We start from the raw sequence: 24,891 nt of genomic DNA, 5'->3' as shown, positions 1-24,891 counted from the left end.
CCAAGGCCAGTCTCTAACACTGGCCTGGTGGGACTACTGCATATCCAAAAATGCAGTATAGTTGATGGCATCAGCAGTGTCTGTTGAGGATAAGATAACAGTGTCCCACATGCTGGTGTAAAATGCTCTCTGTAATGTCAAGCAACAGCTCACACACACACACACACACACACACACACACACACACACACACACACACACACACACACACACACACACACACATGCGCACACACACACACACACACACACACACACACACACAGTTGAATGCAGTGAGAATGGGACCTCTACCTATCTAAGTATACAGACTACAGAATATAGTACTTAACACAACTGGCACAGCACAAGAATGATTTCTACTGGAGTGCAGGTGAACTTGTAGTAGATGACATCAGCAGGCTATGTGGGAGACAAGAAGTTGGGAGGTCTGTATGGAATGGATGTGTAGGCATGAGCAATTATCAAACTACTGGCAATCTATGTAATTGGAGAAGTAACTGTAGGATACACACATCTGCTCTGCTGTTATTAACACACACACAGTCAACTGCAGTGAGAACAGAAATCTTACTTAAGTGCACAGACTACATAGCACAGTATGTTATGCAAGCCCTACGGCACAAGTCTGATTTCTACAAGAGTGCAGGTGCACTTATAGCAGATGACAGCAGTCCATGTGGTTGATGATAGGTTGTGAGGCCTGAATAGGCACATAGCTTTATAGGTTCATATGAGGCTACTAGCCTAATAGCACTAGGGTGTTTAGAAGCCTAGCTGTGTAACAACACAAGTACCCTTACTGAGCACAGTTAGATGGTCATTTTGAGCAGAGCGAGTTTGTGAGCAGCACCAACTGGTCCTGTCCATGAGGGACACAGGTGCCAGCCCAGAGGTGACTTTACAATCACCCAACCAGTAGTCAAGGCTGTGCTTAAACAGGGTCATTGAGAAGCAGTGCTTCTCATGCAGTGGGAGCCTATTACAAAGGAGTGTGAATCACTGTGGGATATATCTGTCTCCCCGGCATGTTCTGTTTATGTCACAGACTAGGCTGAGAACCCTTGGGCAAATTATAGTTGTCCCATTTGTATTGCAGATGTCCATCATTTCCAGAAGGCCATGGTCTGAAACTGCTCTGCAGGGCAGCCATTGGTCACCTCTCAGCAGCCTGCATGATACCAAGTACAGTGACAGGTATGTCAGTCTTTCCATGTATGTCATATTTGGAGGCTTGGGAGTCTCCCAGGCACAGCCCTGTGTTTTCTGCAATTGCTGCAGGTGTCTGATGAGGTACCGAAATGTGACAATTGTACTCCATTATTGGTGGGATAAGGGTAGAGTATAGCAGAGGTATGACTACCCTAGTCTTGGATGTGATGTCCATATGTATGATGTGCACAATGTAGATTGTGTGTGTCAGCACTATGGGCACATAGTGATGAAAGTGTAGATTGCTGTCAACATGTGTTCCCAAGTCTCACAACACTATGTTTGAGCTTAGGAAGTGCTATGCATATCACAATTAGCAGAGGTACTTCATTGACAAAAGTGACAAAGAGTCAGTCACTGCATGCTTAAAGTTTGGTCCATGAGTTTGTTACCAATCAGTCTGTGTTAGCTCTTGCTGTAATATGCTATAATCTCTGGGGGACACTATATGAAGGCATCCAGTTAGCAATCATCTGCAAGCCTGTTAAACCACAGGCCATCATCTGTTGCCTGTGCTTCAAAAAAGTATTTCCCAAACAGTTGAGGGCCCAGCACAGATCTTGTGGTATTCCAGATAGTCCAGAGACAGACCCAGTTGTTGCTGCTCACAAAATCACTCTGTTAACAATGACCATCTAAATATGCTTAATAAGGGTACTTGTGTTTTTACAAAGCTAGACTTCTATTGCCTCATGTATAGTGACAACCATGTACTCGTAAAACCTACAAATACAATATGTGAGAGACGCAGCTATACAATGAATTTAGAATAAATGCTCTCTCTCAGGTAACAAACCAGATGTCAAACAGTTTATCAACACACGCACTTCACCCCATCATCAGACCAAGTGCAGAACACAACCCCACATATGCAGAGGTAATCAATCATTAGGAGTTTATCAAAAGAGCAGAGACTTCACAAATTCAAACCTTCAGCACGCATTAAAGTCCCAACAGAGCCCACTACATGTAAAAACAAACATATCAGTGCATTATCCATTAAGCCCTTAAGGCAAAACACCTAAAAACCAATGTCTTGATCATAGGCGAATCCATAGTGAGATACACAGATCCCCCACCACCACCACCACCAGGTTGTACAAGGAGAAAGTCATGGTCAGCTGCCTGTCAGGTGCCAGGATCTGCAAAGTCATACACACACATCTCTTAACAACAAGCATAGTTACACTTTTGTTGTATGCCATGTTGAAGTTAATGAATTGAGATGTACCTCAATGGAATATATGAAGAGAAATTGACTGAGCTTTCAGATTATCTGTGCCAGACAGGTATGGTCATAGCCCTAAGCAGCATTCTACCTTCACCCAGGATGATGCTTCAGTACAAAAGAAATAATTATCAACTTCAACAATTGGCTTAGCTACTGGTATCACTCCACAGAAATCCAGTATTTGTCACCCTGGGATGATATGGTCAACAGACCTCTCTGTTTTGACAGGGATGGTCTTCACCTGTCACCTCTTGCCTTTTGGTTACTGGCCAAGGTACTTGCCTAGCCACAGTATTTTTTTAGGTAATGTCATAATAACAAAATTCCTGACATAACAATTTCCTCAAAAGACAAACCCAAGGCTATACTGCTTAATGCCAGGAGTGTAAATCAGAAACAACACTGAATGGTGGCACTGCATATTGGGAAGATGTCAATGTCTGTGCAGTCACAGATACATGGCTTAGGGCAGCAGAGAGTACCCAGCCATGAAACCCTATAATGTCTTCCACATGTTCAGGCTGTAAAATGAACATGAAAGAAACAGAAGAAGAGGTGTTTCCATCTTCATGAAAGACAAATACACCTCAAGACTGGTTAAGCAGTATGACTCCCTAGACATACTCCAACTCCAACTAACTGTAGGAAAGACCCCCCCTCCACATTATTGTTAGCCACAGGTATACCAACATGAACCGTGAAAACCACACAGTGCCTTCCTGGGCGTACTTGAGTCACTCATAATACAGGCAAACACCGAAGGCATGGGTGACTTTAACTATCCTTCTATTGATTGGCATACCTATATGAGCTAAAACACATTTAACCTAAGGTTTCTGCATGTAGTAAACACAAATGCTCTGAAACAGTCTGCACCCTCACAATGGGCTGGAATGTCCTTGACTTAGTACTTACCAACATGAGAAATTGCTGCACCACCCCATATGTGAGACCCTCTGTGGTAAGGTCTGACCATAAATCAGTCACGTTCAATGTAACAATCATACCTGAACCCCCTCAGAATCCAAAAGGTTGAAAATTTTCTCCAAAGCAAACTATAGCCTCCTAAGCAATGGCATACATAATTTCAAACCACCTGCAACAACTGACAGTAAAGACTCTTATAAAGAGGTGTACACAAATGCCCTGGAACAGTTAATCTGCTTTGCAAGTGCATAGACTTAGCCATACTAGAATGAATCAAAACTTGCTCATGAAAAAAAAACAAGCCAGCCTGGTGGACATCTAGCATAAATACAACATGAGAAAGAAACTGACGTCCAGGAATTAGAGAGAACAGTCTCAGCAGAAGAACAAACTCCATAACTTGCATAAGCAAATGAGATATCTCTTAGAGTCCTCTAAAGCTAATTACAAAACTAAATTAGCATCCATAGCCAAGGATGATCACAAGACATTCTGTAGCTATGTCTATAATGTAAAAGCGAATGCTCATCTTTGCACCTAATTCATAGTGGACAGTGCCAGTCATACTGAACCTGAGGACATTGCCAACCTGTTAGCAGACAGGATTGGCAACATTTTCACACCCCTGTCTCCAGCAATCATACCCCAAAACATACCTGTCACCAGTTCTTTACCTATTATCTCCAAAGAACAGGTCATTACCGCACTCGCTGGGCCTAAAGCACAGCCTTTATGGGACCGGATGGCATCCCGGGCTGCTTACTAAATGATGTAAAGCAAGAGTTAGTGGAACTACTGGGTACTCTCTTCAAGCACAGTGTAAGTACTGGCTTTGTACCAGCAGAGTGGAAAACAGCAACTATACTCCCCTTGCACAGGCTGTGTCCCTCAACTGACCCAGGGAACTATAGACCCATAATCCTGACCAGCCTTGTCTGTAAGGCCATGGTGAGAATCATCTTGGATCCTATCAACAAGGACATTGGTGCCTTCAAACTCTTGACCCACCCCAGTTTGGCTTTGTTATGGACAGATCATGCCTGTTAAACCTAGTAGAATTCTTCAAGAGTGTCACCAAAGTCCTGGATGAATGCAAATCAGTAGATACTACTTATCTCAAATTGGCCAAGGGCTTTAACACAATCCCTCACTCAGCCATCCATGATAAACTCACCCAGCTAAGGATTAACCCATACATCATTAGACAGGTAGCCAAGTGGCTCACCAACAAAATGCGTACAGTCATAGTTTGGGATTCCACCTCTACCAGCAGAAAAGTTAACAGTTGTGTTCCACAAGGGTCTGTGCTGGACCTTCTACTGTTTGGAATCTATTTCTCAGACATTCAGGTGATAGATGGACTGTGGCTCACCAGGTTCGCTGATGACTGCAAACTGTGTGCAATCATTGAATCCCCAAACAATATCAGCATACTACAGAGTGGGCTTACGTACATAACTGATTGTTGCCAAAGCCACAGACTTTAACTTAGCCAAAAAAACATGCACTGCAAATTACACTTAATACTACCCTAAGTTCCAAACCAGTGGTGACAGAATTGGGAATGCAGGCTGATAGCAATGTCAACACAGTGGTAAGGAAGGCCCTTTACATTCCACACCACATAAGTAAGGGCATAACATCCAAGACTAAGGATGTTATCAATCCACTGTACTCACCCCTCCTCAGACCAATAATAGAGTACAATGCTCCCTTTTGCATGTATGTCAGCAGACACTTGCAACAGCTGATGAGACCTAAGAGGTTTCTCACCAAAAACATTCAGGGACTTCAACACATGACATACATGGGCAGACTGAAAACCCTGTCACTGTACTCTGTATCATGCAGGTTGTTGAGAGGTGACTCCTGCCTGGTCTACAGAGCACTCTCGAACCCTACCTTAATGGAAATGCTGCACCTCCGCAAATCAAATGGGACAGGACTCACTCACTGTAGGGACCTTAACCTAGCCTGTATCATCAACATGACATGCTGGAAAGATAGATATGTTTCCCAGAGATCGCCACTGATATGGAGCAAACTCCCAAGTCATGTGAAACTGAGCTCCTCAGTGACCCTATTTAAGCATAACTTGAACAATTGGATGGGAAATCATAACATTACCCCGGGGTTTCACCTAAGTCTGTCTTAGACAGGGGCAACCAGTGCTGATCATAGATTTGTGAATATAGACTACATATATTGGTCTATAAGGGAACAATGGTACAACTTCACTAACCTTGAAAAGGCCCTAGAGCTATTAGCCTAGTAACCTCCTATGAACCTAGGGCTATTATGGTAGTAGCCTCATATGTACCTATGAAGCTATGAGTCTATGCAGGCCTGCCAACATATTGTCTCACACATGGGAGGCTGATGTCATGCACTATAAGTTCAGCTGTAGTCTTACAAAAGTCAGACTTGTGAAGTGACGCTTGCATTAAGTACAGTGTTTTGTAGTCTGTGTACTTAGATAGGTATGGCCTCTATTCTCACTGCAGTCAACTGTGTGTGTTTGTGTGTGTGTGTGTGTGTGTGTGTGTGTGTGTGTGTGTGTGTGTATGTATGTGTGTGTGTGTGTGTGTGTGTGTGTGTGTGTGTGTGTGTGTGTGTGTGTGCACGCACGTGTGTGTGTCTGTTGCTGCTTGACATTACAAAGAGCCTTGTACCACAGCATGTGGGACACTGTTATTACCACAGTCTCAGGCACTGCTGATGTCATCAGTTATATCAGATTTTTGGACATGCAGCCATCTCACCAGGGCATGGTCAGACAGTGGCCTGGAGGCCAGACATACATCATCTTATCCTATACCAGACAGATTACAGTGATATGGCTTTTAATCTATCCACATACATCATGGCATGGTTTGTAAGCTCCGTGTTATTTTGCTGAGAAAGCTCTGTGGTCTCTCCAGTTGCTGCATGTGTATGTTGAGGTACATGCAAAAGAGAGCATTATACTGTATCACTGTTCAGATGGGGTTTCACTACAGTGCTGTCATACCATCCTGAGATCTCAATATGATGGTGTGACTTATCATGCAGTGTCTGACTTCACAACCCTTACAAGAACATTCACTATTAATTTGTGAAATTTTGATGTTATCAACCGTCTAACTTTCCAAGGCCTATATTCGACAAAGGTACAATGTGCAGTTCAACAACACAAATGCAGATATACTAAGCACTAAGTTATCTATGCACCCTGAGCATCAAACTCAGCTTTTGTATACCTGAAGCCAAAAGAGACCAAACAGGAATATGGTACAGCTACCATCACTTGCACATGGTGTTGTGGGGGAGGTAAGAAGCCTAGGCTGACAGAAAAGTTTGGTGAGTAAGCACTAAGTTAGCTATGCACCCTGAGCATCAAATACAGCTTTTGTATCCCTGAAGCCAAAAGATAGCAAATGGGGATATAGCACAGTTATCATCACCTGCACAAGATGTTGTGTTGGAGGGGGGCAGGAAGACTTGGCTGACACTTAGGGTTGGTGAGTGTGAGTGAGTAAGAAGGAGAAGAATGAAAACATGGGGAAAAAACAACAAATAGTCTGTGAGACAAATTGAATAACTGCTGTGTGTGTTTGTCTGTAGGGGTCGTCCAGGTGAAATTGGTGTTTGAGTGTCTGCATGAACAAAACCAAGCTATGTGCTAGCTCTATGTCTTAGTCTGTATGACATGTGTGAGACGTGCATGGTAGAGGTGGTAGTTCACCCCAACCAAAGAATTGGCTGTGCCAGGAGTTGCAGTGGCAAATCCACAGTCATGGTCAGATACAGTGCTGCTACCTGAATGTGACTGATGTGTAATGGACAACCCCCCTTCATGAGAATGTCCAGGACCACGAACCCATGGCCTGTCATGTCTGAGTGTGGACAGCAGACTCACTGATGGAGCACTGGAACTACTGCCACTATGGGAGTGTGATCGGGCATGGCCACATTGGCTGACAGCAGATGATGTGGCTGACCTTCATCCACAAGGATGCCATTCCCCTCCCAGCAGATGTTCCATCACAGACACTGCCCATTCCATGACAGACACTCCTTGATCTGTCACAGACACCCCCCGTTCCAATGTGTCATTCATCCAGTCCAGTGAGTTGGCAACATGGTGGATGCAGTTACGCATGTCAGAATGTGTCACTTCTACAACCTTGAGCATTTGTCTAGTGCACCTATGGGAATGTGCCTGTGCCTTCATGATGGCTCTAAACCAAGATTGATTGGCAAGGGAAGTGACACCTGCACCAGGTGGGGGATGGACAGCAAGCCTCCACTGACCACCCCTATCAATCCTCCTGTGTGGCACCTCACCCACATTTTGGCTACAGACTGACTCAACAGGTACTGAATCCACAGTAGCCACACTTCCCTGATCAATGTCTCCCCCATCCATCTGTCCACTATCTGTGAGCTCACTGGACTGGGTAGGCATAGGCCTACTAGCTGTGTCCAATGGAAATGCAGGGGATAGCTGTATATCATCCTGTCTGCAGATTCAACCTCTGTAGCCCCCAACTGTGCTTCACTTTGGCCACCGTCATCATCAGAGTCTGTGGATACACTGACACCCCCACTCTCATGATCACATGTGAGCAAGAAAACAGGAATACATTAATACCTGCACTACTATAGTGCAGTATATGCTAACAAACTAACAGTGCTGCCACTATTACAGACAGTACAACTATACATACAACAGGCCCGAGATCAACATCACACATTCAATATTTCTTTAAATTGCTCATCACTACTGACATAAAAGTATGTGACTTACCATCTGCAGAAGATGTACTGCACTGTACTCCAGACCATTCTGGAAAAAGTTAAACAAAAGGTAAGGGCAATGTCATCACAATTAACAGTAGCTCAGGGAGTAATATAGTTACCCCTGTATAGGTGCATTAACAGTACTATGAACAAGAATGTGACTAACAACTCCAAACTAAACTTATAGCTGTAGCAATCTTCAATCTCCACCAAAAAAAAGCATATTGATACAGAATTAACTTATTGATTTCAGTTGTTTTGCTATACAACAGTATTCAACTGTTCAGATAACAAAGCCTATATGGAAGCTCCTCCTGGGAGGTGTTTTCTGTCTCAGAAAGTGTTGATCCCAAAACACGCTGTACTGCAATCTCCTGGGAGCTGTCTGGATCTCTCAAATTGTCCAAGAACTCTTCATTAGGGGTTAGTGGTGGTTCCCTAGCAGGCCCTCCCCCAGTAACCATTTAGTCATGGCCCACTGCAGCTGTTTGCCTCCTTGAAGATGTTATCCTGTCAGTGGCCCTGTGGTACACCTGTTCATATGTTCTGTCAAGGCCACCCATGGCAATGACATCATGAACAATCTGCTGCCATATTCACATCCTACTGGCCATATCTCCCCATCCCCTCCACTGGAAACGAAGGTATTTCTAGCCCTTAGAAAATTAGCTATGGCTACCTTTCAGAGATCAACAGGGGACATGCTGGGGGTCTCACAGGCATCAGCATCCTGGATCCTCCACCAGTTCCTGGATGCTATGCTGCAACATGCTAGTGAGCACATATATTTTCCCTGTAATTCTGAGGAGAGGCCAAGAAATATGAAACAGTTCTGCCAGGTAGTGCAGTACTCTGCAGTACTGGGTGACATATTGCACTCATGTAGAAATGAAGGCACCACCTGGGGAATAGAGTAGGCTCCACATTAACAGAAAGTGCTACCACTCTATCAACTGCCAAGTTGTGTCTAATGCCAAGGGAATTATCTTGAACGTGTGTACTGACAACCTTGGAAGTTACCACAACTCACTTATCTGGCGCAAATTCCAAATGTACCAGATCTTTGCTGGAGAGATATCCCACAGGAAAATCTATTGGGGGTGCAGGCTATGCACTAGAACTGTGACTGATGACACCCATCAGAAATGCACACACACCCACAGAAGAACATCATAATGAGGCACACACTCAAACCAGAAATTCCATAGAGAGTGTGTTTGGCTTGCTGAAGTCACAGTTCTGGTGGCTAGATACATCTGGGGGAGACCTGCAGTACAATCCATGGACACGTACAGAAATCTTCACAGTATTTTCCATGCTACACCACATAACCTGAGGCAACAGCTGCAGTGGGATCAGCAAGGGGAATGGGCACACATCACACCACCAGTGCCAAGGTCACTAAGGCCACAGGCAGATGATTAGTCAGAGGGATAACAACCAGCTGCTGTGGGTGTAGGCAGACATAGGTGTGCTCAGTTTTCCCTTGCATTGGTTAAGAGATTATGCATAGCAAACTCACTCACCACCTAGGGGCCTAACACCTTCCTCCTACTCAAATACATATAGTAACATTGATGCCAGGCAACTCACACAACCTTTACCTCCCCATGCATTAGTTGTGTACTGCTTGCATCAGACAGTCAGCCCTGGACTAACACTGCGGCAACTGCTGGATTTACAAGGTAAGTCCTGAACCTGGAGTGCATTATTTAGTAATATTATAGCATATACTTGTATTTCATCACTTGTTACAGTAAGCAAGTAAATGGTGGGAGATTTGTACAGGTATTACCATAACATGTGACAGCAGAGACGTATTTGACTTATAGGTGTCCATTAGTAAGTAGTAGGCCTCAGGCATCAAAGACTCACACAGTCATACATCTTAAAGGGTATTGATGATCACTGCATGCCCTCAGTTTAGCACCATACATTTGTATTGAAAAATCATTGACAAGAGAAGTTAGAAAGTAATGATACACATTGCAGTTTCTGACTTCACACTCCTCACATGATCAAACAGCAGGCAGGATGAAAAACAAGGAGAGCAACAAAAGTAACATGTCCTTGTTTGTGCCATAACAGTAAATCACATTTGCTGCCCCAAAAGAATAGTCCAATCTTGTTTGTGCCATAATAGTAACTCACCTTTGCTCACCCCAAAAGAACAATCTATGCTTGTATGTGCCATAACAGTAACTTAGCTTTGTTCCCCCCACTCTCAACAGAGCAGTTGTACCCTTGTATGTGCCATAACAGTTACTCACTTTTGCTTCACCATCCCAAAAGATCAGTCTATGCTTGTTTGTGCCATCCAACCTGCCCCTCAGTTGTTGGCAAATGCATATCATATTATTGCCTGTTAATATCCTCACACATTTTAAGGCCAATGATATAGCATGGCTTATAGACTGCATGTCTCAGAGTACTGGTCAGATAACTGATGAATAACCAGGAAACAAAGAAAGGTAAGACATAACTGTATATTTGCATGCAGTAATCATAACAGGTTGTATGATCACTAAGTCCACTACATCCAAATAAAATAATAAATGTGAAAATAACAGTTTATGGTTTGATATCAGTGCGCATTCTGTTGCAGTTGGTCGTGTGAAGAATGGCTTCAGTTCTTTGATGAAAAGCTGTTTGTGTGACAGAGGGATAAGGCACCCGCCCTGTTTGCTGAAGGTGCATTGGAGTACGAGTTGAAATCCAGACCTATGTAGACATAGCTTATGTGCACTAACATTTTCTGTTGTGTATGTCATAGATTGCTTTTCCTCATTTCAGCTTTTTCTCCCTTTTTTCTTTTCTTTTATACTAAATAATACTAAAAACCTGATAGAGAAAACACAATTTGCCAACAAATGCAGAGGATGTTGGATATTAATGGAACAGAACCTGTGAATTATACACAGTTTACTTGTGACGCTTTGTAAATCTAACCTGACACACCCACTTGATGTAAGCAATCACAGTTGCTATCCCATAAACACAAACACTGAGGGAGTGCCTGCACTATATTTACATCCCTACATGGGTACATATTTTGGGATTCAGCAATTCTCATGAGCTCAGACCTCATTTGCATATTCACTATGCTGACAGCTCTGAATCTACACCATTGGCAACTGTATAGCTAGGGAAACTGAAGGGGAGCTGAATGTTGAACACAGAAGGAAGGGTATTACTTTGGGATATATCTGCACAGAGGAGTACTGCCTTTTAGATGGATATTCATGCATTTCATCAGGTACAGTCCATATTGCATATGCTAACATGTAACTATGAATAGTCTATTTAATGTTTTTTATATTTATTTTGATTAGAACACACTTATACCTTTAGCTGTCTGCATTACTTACATGTGTATTGTTCATTTGGGGGTTGGGGAGCAAAGCTGCATTTCTGTTATGGCACAAAGAAAGGATTTATTTGCTATTGTTACTCTCCATTTATTGCACTCAGCCTGTACATAAAAATAAAATTGTGGACATTATAAACATGAAAATACTGTTACATTTTTTCTAAGCAGATTTATAGGTCCTACTGTCAAACATTGCAAGATATTCCTGAGTCTATGACATAGAAGGATAAATCTCTGACTAGAGCCTAGGTTCTCTTGATTAGCAGTTGGGGTGCTGGAGGAGTTGGGCAGATGATTATCAGGGAGATTGGCTATTACCAGCTCTCCCATACTCAGGGGAGGGAAGCAGTATGACTCACAGGATTATGGAATGTGAGTTGAAATTCAGCCCCTAATGTGTTTAGTCCAAATATTCTAATATTACTCCCAAGTCCGTATTCCAACAATGTTAAATATTCTATGTTATTCACAGTAACTGGGATGTGTAGTAGACATTGCATAGGAAATTTTATAAGAACAAATAGCCGTTTTTTACAACACCCGGAAGAACAATTTTTAACATGTTTGGAAATAGTAATAAAGGATAAATTCGCTTAAAGAATAGTTAAATTCCATGTAATGTGTAGGGATTCATCTTGAACATTTCAAGGTGGTTCTAGCAATTTAATAATTTCATTAGATCTTGTGACCAGACAAGTTTAGAATAGTACTCGTTGAAGAACCATAAGAAAGTAACTATCGTGGATTTTATTGTAAATCAAATTTTATTATTTCCTTAAATTTGAACATATTTTAAAATTCAGTTGACAAACATCAAACTTTAAATGATAGTTGGATCAATGTCCATTTTAAGCATTGTTTGTCAGATGTTAAACTATAAAAAGTACTGACGTCGCTTGAAATTTTTTATGTTTCTAATTCGACAAAGCATTTGGGAATGATATTTCCACCAGTGCACTAAAGGGGAAAAGTAATCCTTACCCGTTGAAATGTACATCTTATTATAGGTGGTGAAATGATTTAAAAAAATAGTAGTTTTGAAATTGATATCTGTTTAAAAACGTTTAAGTGAGTCAAAATCAATAACATTATGAGGTTTGGTATTCATCACAAAAAGTGGGAACAAATTTACCTTTTAACTTTTTGTTTTTAACTGATGCAATTACATTTTGAAAATTTGTGTTTGATAGTAATCAATTCTTGTATAATGATGTTTCTAATGTCCTTTTGGTCTAAGAAAGTTGTTCATGTTCTTTCTGTGAGAACCTGACATGTTATTACGTCGGTATTGAGATTCTTTAGTTTGAAAGTGACATTTGATATCGACTCTCTATTGCCGATACATTTTGAACCTCAAGATTTGTTAAAAATGCCTTTCATTCATTGCGATCCTGTAAATTTTCTCTTTTGAAATTTGCTTGGAATTCTAAATTTTTGTATATGGCCTTCATATCATTGCTATTTTCAGATATCTGTAGAAAGCATAATATTTTTCATAAACACTTTTCAAAATGGACTTTAATGCACATTATTTCAGATTGCATGGTCATTTATCTTGTTCTTATTTAAAAAACATTGAATGTAAGACCATAAATTTTTAGTCCTTTCAAACTTTTCAAATTTACAATTTTTAGTCGTAGGCATGTGAATGTTTGCTTCAGGTTAATAACAGTCCTTAGCAAACTCCGATCTATTAAATTTTCAAATGTAAACAGAAAACATAAATTAATAATGGTATTGAAAATAAAAAAGAAGCCGGCCAAACAACATCAAGTCTTATCAATAAAAATTCAATGAACATCAATTATATGGAACCAAGAATAAATAACGCTATATACAACATACTTGTTGTCTATGACAGAATATCAACATTAGATATTAAAAAATATTAACCTCGATCAATTTAATAATGCTTATAAGAATTTCAAAAAAATATGAACATGATGTTAAGTACTGACTTGAAACCTATAGAATGGCATTTCATGTGCCATATAAATCACATGTATAAACTAACAATGCAATTAATATTCCAAATAAGTCAATGAAATTTATAAATAGTACAACATGTATAAAATGTTAATAGGACATAGACAATTTGTAATAATATAAAAAATATGTGTAATCTAATGATAATGTCAACAAATATACATGTAATTATTGTTATAAATTAATCTTGAAATTTAGAGTATAATGTTTAGACATAACATTTGGTCTTGACCTAATAAAATACATTTATGCTTAATTGCTTTTAACAAATAGCAATTATCAGATTTATTCATATAATACAACTGTCAAAACAAATTTACATACATAGTGTAAAACATTGAGTACAAATAGACATTTGTTAAAATCTTTTAAAGATAAAGTTACAGTAACCAAATAAAGTTAATTACACCATTTGTTGTTAATAATGTTTCTCAGGATTGGGTTATACAAAACCGATAGTTTTTGTAAAAATACTGTATGTCAACCTAAAGTCTCCATAACATAATACTTGAAAATTCATTAACATATGAATCGACAAACAAGATAATCATGCACTATTGACAATGTAATCAAAATGTCAGCTGGTTACAAATAAAGATTAAATTTGAAAACAGTTTCAAATGATGACCTAATCGATCGGTAAATTCACGCTAAATATCGTTAACATTAATAACAAACTGATACAAAAATAGAAATCTTATAGACACAAATTGAGTAACAATCAAATTGAAATATTTTGGACCATGTTAGTTTAAAGACAATTTAACAATGTTAATAATTACAAAATCCCAATAAGACAAATAAATACAAACATTTGATCAGTACTAAATAAACAATATAATGAACCAAAATGAAATATATACTTTTTAATCGTTTCCAACTTTCAAACGTTTATTGTATTATAATAATACAAATAGCAAAAGTTACATGATAGTAAAAATGAACCTTGAATGATATTCTCAACAAATTTATCTAAAAACGCCAGTATTAAACTGACATGACATGTATTAAAGAATAATAACCAAAAATAGTTTTGACAGTCTTTGCTATAATTGACACTTGCTGGATAATCATGTAAAGTATTGTTTGCATTACATGCATAGGTTCTAAAAAAATTCCAACATTTATGTAAATTCCTTGAGCTGAAAATGAATGAGTACTAGTAGCAAGGATCCTAGGCATCCCATGCAGGAAAACAACTGAAACAAACTAGTGTCACCAATTGTAAACACTGCCAGAAGATGGTATCACATTTTGAGGCATAAGGACAAAATGTATTAAATCTACTAGTTGTTTCAGTATAAACTTTAAAATATAGTCAACGTTAAATCGTGAACAAATGGCAGTACAAACTTTGCATAAAGTCAGAGTTTAGCAACATTGCACTGTTGAGTAGGAAAAATATATATCCCATACAAGTTTAACGATTCTAATAATAACTGAATATCATGAAACAAATGAACATATTATTACATAAATGCAATTAAATTAAGGAAAATATATAAATAAAATGGCATAAAATCCTGAAGATATTGATCACACATTATTTCCTCCAGGTCTCAATGACCATTTATAAACCATTTATATGATTTTTTTATATATTTTTCCTTTGCAATTTAAGATTATGTTATTATAATAATGTTATCATTGTTTCATGATATTCATTTTAGAACTACATTTAACATTTATGTATGGGTATATATTTTCCCTACTCAAAGCATGTTTTATTTAAGCTTTATCAAATGTTTGTACTGCATTTTGTTCACAGATTTACAACGTGCATGTATTTTGATTTATCTATGAAGCTGTGCAACAGTAGTTTAATTTGGACATTGTCTTTGTTGCCTGAATAATGGTATACCATCTTTGGCTTTTGTGTTTTCTACAAGTTGTTGCTACATGCATTGTGTTTTTGTTGGTTTTCCTTGCTGTTGATGTTTGCGTAGGAAGACTCTGCTTGAGTTTAATTCAGGTCAATTTTAATGAAAGTTCAGTTTGTAAATTGTCTTTTTATATGAACCATTGACATGTTTAATTTGATCTGTTTTATACAGTGATATTATGGTTACAGTTTGTTAAGATTGAGTGGCCATCTAAGTATGTTGCATTTACTATGCTTATGAATATTGATCATTCATAATGGTAAAACTAAATTTCATAATCTGTCTTTCATGCAGCAGGAATGTTGTATCTAGCAGTTTGTTGATCCTATTTGGGCCTGATTTAAAGACTAGTGGTTCATTTTTCTTGATTCTGTTTTTGGCATTTGTCTGTGTCTATCCTTTTGGTAATTGTAATATATTTTAATGTTAAGGAAAAGTTATACATTATTTGATGATCATTATTGTGTTTTCAAGGACTTGTATTTTGGTGTTCCAAGCCAATGCCCCTTAATTAACATATTTCGTTGACTCTTTTGGTTTGAATTTGAAGACTAAGATTTTGCATTTTCTAATCAAAGGACTTTTACAAAAAGCACTAGGATAGGATAATCCCCCTGTAAGAATTTCATAAATTTGTGGGATGCTTAAGTCATGTTTGTGTAATTTTACCTTATATGAAGTACAATGATATTTTTCTAAGTAAATTTTAATAAGCTAAATTAATTATCCATTTGTTAGATCATCCTTAGGTAAATTTTGAATTACAGAAGAATTTATTTGATTTCAGTGAATGATGAATGACATCTTAGTGCAAGATTGGAGGTTTCAATGTCCGTACTATGACAGTCAGAAACCCCATCATATTAGACAAAATTTAACAGTTCGGGAGGTACTTTTGAATAATGCAAATGTCATTTCACAAATTTAACAAAACATTACCCTTGCATGGTTCAAAACAAGGAGGTTATACTAAGATATCTGATTCCATACAGGACTGATTACATATAAGTGACATAGTTTTAATGTTTTTTATCTTCTGTTACACATCACAGTTCTACAAGAAGTTAAATTTATCAGTTTTTTGTATCACTAAGATGAGATTTTAGATCAACTTAATGTTTTGAACAGGATTATAGTCAATCTACGATTTCTCAAAATCAAATTTAATTTATTATGTGCGTATTTCAACAAGGGTTAAAGGATTACATTTTATCTTTTGATTACCTGTATACAAACATTTTTGAAGGTGGCTTATAAATTAGAACAATTGTATAGAATAGTAAGCTTAAGGGGATATGGGATCTTAAAAGGACTCTATGAAATTGGTTCAATATCTGAAAAGCATATGAAATGTATTATCAATAGAATTTAGAAATATTGATCTTAATTGATCCAAGGATACTAATATAAAGTTTACAGGAAGAACGCTAGACAAATTTGATCAGTTGCCAAAAATACAAAATCCTACACACATGCTATAGAATTGGCATGTTCTCAACCTGTTGCTTTTAAGCAATTCTTAAACACATGTCCTGAGAGCAAGAATTCAAGAATACCATTTCAAAATGACAGCAATAACCCCATGGTAATGTCATCTAGAAATCCTTACCTGTTACATGGCTCAGGGTGAATATCTTTAAGCAGAATTAATTCTCTCAACTACATTTCTAGGACAGTTTTGAAAATGTGTTCATTTCGGTGATTGATGACAATTTCATGGGTTCATTTTGTCCCCCACTTGTCTATCCACCTTAGATTTTGATTCCTTTCAATTTATATTTTGAATAGCATTAGGATTTAAGATTTGATTTCTTAAATGATTTACAGATCTTGGAAATGTACAATTTGGGCTTGAATTGGATACATTCCGGTTTATATTTTGGTGTTACAGTTACGAAGCTAAACACTTAAACAAAATTTCAATATCCCGTTAAACCTGACAGAATGTGATCTTTACAGGATTTGAAAAAAAGGTTTCAATATCTAAAGGACAATTATTATGCATGATTTCCACAAACGATTTATTAAGATTGACTTTAGCATCTGATTAGGATTACTAAAATTTCGAACCAGTAAAGAACGTGATAAGGACTTAAACAAAATAATGACATTACAGGAAGAAACCATGGTCTTCAGGAAGTTGCCTTAATTTTTAAAACAATGATTTTGTTTGTAAGCAAGTTCAAACATCTAGCAAATATAGATCAACTAAAACACATGGAAATGGCAGCCAATTAAACTTACCTATTGGGAACATTGAGGACTTCAGGTGTGAATTGCTTGTGTCATTAACCAGCTCAACATCGACTAATCTAGAAAGTATGAATAAAATCAATTTCCAGGGATGCTATTACTTCAAATGGCAATCATTCTTTTGCAATCAGCGATTGTTGATTGAAATCATGTACACCTAAATTAAGCTTGTCAAATAAACCCATGAGTTATTTAATATTGATATTAGGAGAGCACCCGACATGGAAATCTGAGCATAGGGAGATCTATCACACATTTAACCCTTTTCCACTCAATTCCATTAAAACAAAATCCAATTAAATTTCCCTTGTTAAGAATGATATTACCAATGAATATCTAGAATAAATATTATATTAGAATACATTTACACTGATGTATCAAAATATTTCTCCAAAGTATGTTTACATCTGATCTGAAGCTTTATCAAATGAGACTGTTGGTTTTTAGATTAAACAACGTCATGTATTAAATTAACTATGAACTGGGAAACATAGAGTTTCAATTGGACTTGAATTTTGTCTCAATTTTTGGTGATATACACTGCATTTGTGTTTTCATTGTTGCGTGGAAACTTAAATTTTTTTCACTGACAACCATGGAAGTCAAGTTCAACATACCAAACTGGGGATCGACTTATTACATTAATGGACATTTATTCAGCAATTCTCATGAGCTCAGACCTCATTTGCATATTCACTATGCTGACAGCTCTGAATCTACACCATTGGCAACTGTATAGCTAGGGAAACTGAAGGGGAGCTGAATGTTGAACACAGAAGGAAGGGTATTACTTTGGGATATATCTGCACAGAGGAGTACTGCCTTTTAGATGGATATTCATGCATTTCATCAGGTACAGTCCATATTGCATATGCTAACATGTAACTATGAATAGTCTATTTAATGTTTTTTATATTTATTTTGATTAGAACACACTTATACCTTTAGCTGTCTGCATTACTTACATGTGTATTGTTCATTTGGGGGTTGGGGAGCAAAGCTGCATTTCTGTTATGGCACAAAGAAAGGATTTATTTGCTATTGTTACTCTCCATTTATTGCACTCAGCCTGTACATAAAAATAAAATTGTGGACATTATAAACATGAAAATACTGTTACATTTTTTCTAAGCAGATTTATAGGTCCTACTGTCAAACATTGCAAGATATTCCTGAGTTTGTGGCATAGAAGGACAAAGCTCTGACTACAGCCTAGGCTGTCTTGATTAGCAGTTGGGGTGTTGGAGGAGCTGGGCAGAGGATTATGGGAGATAGTGGCTATTACTAGCTCAGCCTTACTCGGGGAGGGAAGCAGTATGATTCACAGGATTATGGGAGATAGTGGCTATTACCAGCTCAGCCTTACTCGGGGAGGGAAGCAGTATGATTCACTGTATTACTGACCCCAGCAGGAGTCTCAGGTATTGCTACTAGCAACTGTTTATATGCATGGTTTATACAGCACGTAAACCATGGAGGATGTTCTGTAGTGTATGAGGCATGCATAGGGAACTCTTTAGGGATGCAGCTTATAGTGAGCCACCATCTAACATGGTGATGGTTTTCACTGGGTATTGGAGTAGAGATCACATAATTTTTTATGCTAGATCTTTGAGTTTCAGCCTTCATACCCTTCAGAAAATTCATGCTAATAAACAAAAAATGTACATGGTCGCCACTTGTGTTAGAAGTGAAACTTTTGTAAGGAAGTGCAAAGGAAAGCAAATGGTATTATAAATGAAGGCATGGATAAGAGCAATAATTAAAATCAGGTCCTATTTTTGAGTCTTTATTCCCCTTTATTTTAGGCTTTATCCAGATTTCTTCAGTTGAAAGGTGCAGACATACAATCCTCTTTACTACTGCCAGTGGTCAATCTCACTCACTGTCTCTCTTACACACACACACACACACACACGCACACACACACACACACACACACACACACACACACACACACACACACACATACCTTTGCTTCAGAAAATGCATGCTAATGCAAAAAAATTAAAAATGTTCCTATTTTGAGCCTTTGTCCCCTGTTTGTTTTAAGCTTATCCGGATACCTTGATCTAGCATACCTTTCAGCTGTACAGATTTTTGCAGAATGTCCAGTGTTTGCCTTATATTTTTGGTCTGTTCCTCATAAAATGTGTTTTTTGATAAAATCACTGAGCTGATCTAAAGATTAAAGAAATTACTGGGATGATCTAAAGATTAATGTTGCTAAATAATGACATGCATTTGAGTTTTAGACTTCATAACCTTTAGAAAATGCATGCAAACACACATCCTGTTATTCTAGCAACTTTCTAAGTTAATAAGAGTAATATTTAAAGTCTGTCCTTATTTCTGTGCATTTGTCCCCCATTGTGCCAAGCTTTGTCTAGATTTCTTGTGCTAAGAGGCTGAGAGGTATGTGTAAGCGGTCGAGAGATACGCAAAGCTGTTAACTGCTATTGCTGCTGCTGCTGCTACAAACCCGTTCTATCAATTTTCTTTTTGTTTCCAAAAACTCTTTATTCAGTTTTTCAGTAATAACAGTCTGTTCTATCAATTTTCTAAGTTTGTAAGAGCAATATTTGAAAAGCGTCCCTATTTCTGGGCTTTGTCCCCCCATTATTGATGTTTTTTTTCCAGATTTCTTACTCTAAGAGGTTGAGAGGTACGCCATGTGGACTCCTTTGAAAAGTTTTCGAATACAAGCGGATCACCAGCACAGAGTCTACACGGTTGCTTTCTAGCTTGTTGAATTGCTCTGATGGTGTCTTATGGGTTTGTTAGCATGCTATTTAGACATTTATGCACTGATTAGCATGCCGCAGTGTTTAATTGTTTTCCGCGCAGGGGGGGGGGGGGGTGCCTCGACATGGTGCTTACTGAATTTAAATTTTCCCACGACCATGTGCGGATCACACCACAACTTGAACACAGTGAAAAACAAGCTATATTGTTACACAAACTTGTAGCACTTTCTATCAAGAGAATACTTAATTTGTTTTTTTAAGCAAATTAGAAAGATCTGAAGGGAAAAGTAACACTTCTGCAAACAATTATGACAACATATTACATTCTTAAGCATGGAAAAAATTATTTCATAGAATGTAATGCTAAGTATGCAAGAGCAGATGACTTGAATAAAACACTTCCTGGTTCTTTGATTTAAGGCCCTATAGTTAAATCTGAAACTGCATCAGCCTGTGAAATTCTCTGTCTTGAGACTTACTGAATTAAAGTGCTAAAATAAAATATTTGGCCGCATTTATATGGAGTACATTTGTGTTGTCATGTTCAATATATAACATACAAAATGGGCTATGGGATGAATTTGTTGTGCATTGTTCTTTTTCTTCTTTCGGCTTTTCCCAGTTAGGGGTCACCACAGCAGATCATCTCTCTGCTCATGATTGGCAGTGGAGTCTTACGGTGTCAAGTTGCCAGCCCGGCACCCAACCCTCCACAGAAGGCACACACATGCACAGACTCACACCTAGGGCCAATTTAGAGCATCCAATCCACTTACTGCATGTCTGTGGGAGGAAACCTACACAACCACAGGGAGAACATGCAGACTCTGCACATAAGGCACCCCAGCCGATAATCAAACCAGAGAACCTCTTGCTGTGAGGCAGCAATGCTAACTACTGCACCATCTTGGCCGCATGTGGCTGATATATTTTCACTAGTGCCTTTCCCTGCAGTTATTTAATTATATTGCATTGTGTGCTTCACTGTCAAAGTTGCAACTCCGTCATGTTATTTTCAAATCTTTCCTGATATGTGTCCCATCTTAGAAGGAAATTCTTATTTGCCATGCTAATGACCACTATATAAATGTTCTCAAACAGATAATAAAAATTCATGCTATGGCTCTGTATTCATTAGAACATACTGTTTATTTTTATTGCACAAAGTAAAGGTGAAAAGAACTGAAGCCAAAATAATTTTTGTATTCTGTGTCAGTTTTGTTTCATTTTATAAAGTGATCTTCCATTTTCATCACCCAGAAATTGAAACTTGGCACTTCAGTTGTTTTACCTGTTCTTACAGGCTTTTTTCAATATTTGCAGGACTGAGCTGTACAGAGATGCGTCATTCAGGAAAATCTCCTAGTTTCAGTGTAAACTGGACAGCAAGTGACAGTGACCTTGAAGTCATTAATGCTACAACAGGAAAAAGAGAGTGCGGTGCACCTTCCAGACTCTGCAAACATATATTGTGTCTTCGCTGGGCAAAGCTTTACAATAAGGTATATCTCCAGGAGTATTTCATCTGTGGAAACAGATGCTACAGGCATATTGTTATGAGTAACTTCCTGTACTGAAATGAGCTATTTTATTTTGTCTGACTTAATTATGCAAGCCCATTATCAAGAAAGTGGGTTCATCAGACAGCTCCATGGCATACAAACTAAGTTCTAGTTATGACCCAAATTAATTAATTAATTAGTGGTTTATGGCAATAGAGGAGGTGACTGGGAAAGAGGCAGGAATAATATGGTAAAGACTGGTTGCCTGTTTCTGTAGGTCAGGGAAGCATACAAGGGGCGAGGACTCCATGTAAAATCCTTGGTGAAGATCAAGGATACTGGGTGTGATTTGTCTTCAAGGACACAGAACCGCTGATGGGACACTGCCCAAGAAAAAACAAGACAGGCCCTTACTTACCGCAATTCTACATGTTACCCCTTTGGACACAGCAGATAGGCACAAGATAAAAGCTGTGGCATACACAAAAAACTCTCTGTTACTCACAAATGAACAGCACTACCAGTCCCGCTGCTTTTACCTAAGGGGGACATGCATAGGCTGTAGCGATGTTGCATCTTTTAAAGTGGGATAAATGGGTTAGAAGGAGAGTGGCTCAGTGGTCACCTGTGAATCAAAAACAAGCTAAAGGGTTTGCTGTTTCACTGGAAATGGTGATATGAATAATTTATGTTCTTAATTTCTGCATACATGTGGGGTATGTATTCACTCTATGTTGTGAGAAAGCTGCATGGAGTTTGTCTAATATAATGACCCTTTAGGACTGTATGCAATATTGTACATTACATTCTTTGCAGACCCATTCATTAATGCTAGTTCATGCACATGCAAAAGTTATAACTTTTTTTCTTTTTTAAAGTGGAATCAAAAGCAGCAGTGCCATTTATTTTATTGCAGTTAATGTATCAATTCAGTTATTAATTTATAGCATTTTTTGACATCCAGCACTAAAATAGAACATCCTTTGTTTTGATACTGGTCCTAATAACCACAAAGAAGGAGAAAAAAGGTGCAATTGTAACTTAGTATCCACACCTCAATGGAACTCCAGAAGACAGGAAACAGTAGATGGGCTAAACACAGTTTAATGCAGTAAGAAGGCACAACACATTAACAATACTCCTTGAAAATACATTTTCATCCTCAACTTCATCAGATACAACTAACAAACTAAATGATATGCCTTAAATACTTCAATTAAATACAAATTCAACAATAAAAACAGTGCATCACTAAAATTTACAACAACATCTCACCTATGATTTATTACCCTTGAGGAGAGATGGTTTAACATTTATTGATGCAAGCAGTTACAGGGTTTATTTTACATTATGAATTGTATTAAAAAGAACTTTTAAAGTGTCGAATTGTTGTTGTAAATGAAGTTATTTATGTTAGTGGAGGTGAAAGGGATTGTGGGTAAAGCCTATAACATGTTGATTTTAGTGATGCACTGATGAAATGTTAACTTCATCACTAGGCAGCCTCCATGGCACAGAGGAACAGAACATTGACTAGACTCTGGAAAACAAATACTCAGTTAACAGTCCCAAACATACCTCTCAAATTCTTAGCACAACAAATTCGGACACCCGGACAAAGCCAACAATAAAGGGGGATTTAAGCCCCAAAAATAGGGACAAATTGAATGATATGAAGTCTGAAACTCAAATGCCTGTCATTATTTAGTGAATTCAGTCCTCACTGATTTGCCACATAAATCTGAAAAAAACAGAAATTTTATGAGGAAAGGAGCAAAAATATGAGGCAAAAATCTGGCAGTTGAGAGGTATGGTTCCAAATCCTGATGTGCTGGCTGGGGGACAGAAATTAAACAGTGTTTTGCTGGCTCTGCTATCCATGGGGGGGGGATGCTCTCACTGGTGCTGCTAACCTCAGTGAAGAGGTACAGCACCCACCAACTAGTTTATCTAGTGTCATATCTGTGTGAGTCCATGAGTGACATCTTTGCACATCACTTATGCTGGAGTAAGATTAGGTTTAAGGACATAAGAACAAAAAGCAATTCTCCACAACAGCAGGATGGTACAACACTGCAACATCTCACTCTCCTCTCTGTCCCCAAATGTCAGATTAAGTCTGGAGAAAATTTGGCTTTAGGAAGTAGGAGACTGAGGAGAGGCACCTGTCTAGTGAGCAAAACAAAAATTACACACACACACAAAAATTCTTACCATCTAGTGGAAGTAAGTTAGTAATGCAGGTTACCATGGTCATCAAAGCAGATCAGGCACCAGTTTACCAAGCTGCATGTGGACTTCTCCAAAACATGATTCACCCCATATCTGGAGTAAACCTAAGACTTCCTAAGCAGAAAAAAAGAAACTGTCTGCATGGTGGAATCACACATTAGCTGCATGAACATGGTAATAGTGGTTCTTATTAGCATAGCACAGAAAGTTAATGTCCTGTGCTATTAGCAAACTTTGCCTTTTATCTGTTAGATTTTTACCCTCCATCATGCTGTCTGTAATTTTAAGCAAGTTACTTAACTATGCCATTGCACCAAGGTTAAATTTAAAAGGGATTTGTTTTCCTTAGTATCCTTGCCCTGCTATTATAATAAAGTAAAATATAATATCTGTATTATCAGTAATAGAAGTGTACTCCCCCACTGAATGACCTTGCCAATATATACCTGTGTCATATGTGACTTTAGATTTGGGCAGCTAATGCACTTTATAATCATCTATGAGTAAAGTTTTAACAGAAAAATCAACAATATAAGACTCAGAAATTGCAAATTAAATTCCATAATTTCTATAAGGTATTTACTCTGTGCTGCAGGTAATTTGTTTAAAAATGGCCATCAAACATTTGATTATTTATTGTGAAGTCCACATGTCATGAAGAAAATCCAGTTTACGTACTAATGAAAACCTTTATATAGATGCAATGCTAAAATAAAAGAAATGTTATGCTAGCCAGTAATTTTCCCTCAATAATGAACTAATTCAGC

At 38.1% G+C, this 24,891-nt stretch overlaps 1 protein-coding gene across 1 annotated transcript in view; it reads left to right on the top strand.

The window, feature by feature from the left end:
• Window positions 1-24,891, top strand: part of ADARB2 (adenosine deaminase RNA specific B2 (inactive)) — a 976,728-nt gene that overhangs the window by 935,530 nt on the left and 16,307 nt on the right. The window contains exon 8 of the mRNA XM_044064698.1: window positions 21,714-21,892. Within this exon, the coding sequence (XP_043920633.1) occupies window positions 21,714-21,892 (179 nt within the window). The remainder of the gene's footprint in view (window positions 1-21,713; window positions 21,893-24,891) is intronic.

This window comes from Protopterus annectens, chromosome 3.part0, assembly GCF_019279795.1.
Source record: "Protopterus annectens isolate FY-2018-M chromosome 3.part0, PAN1.0, whole genome shotgun sequence".
Taxonomy (NCBI): domain Eukaryota; kingdom Metazoa; phylum Chordata; order Ceratodontiformes; family Protopteridae; genus Protopterus; species Protopterus annectens.
This window is presented reverse-complemented; position numbering and strand designations above follow the sequence as displayed.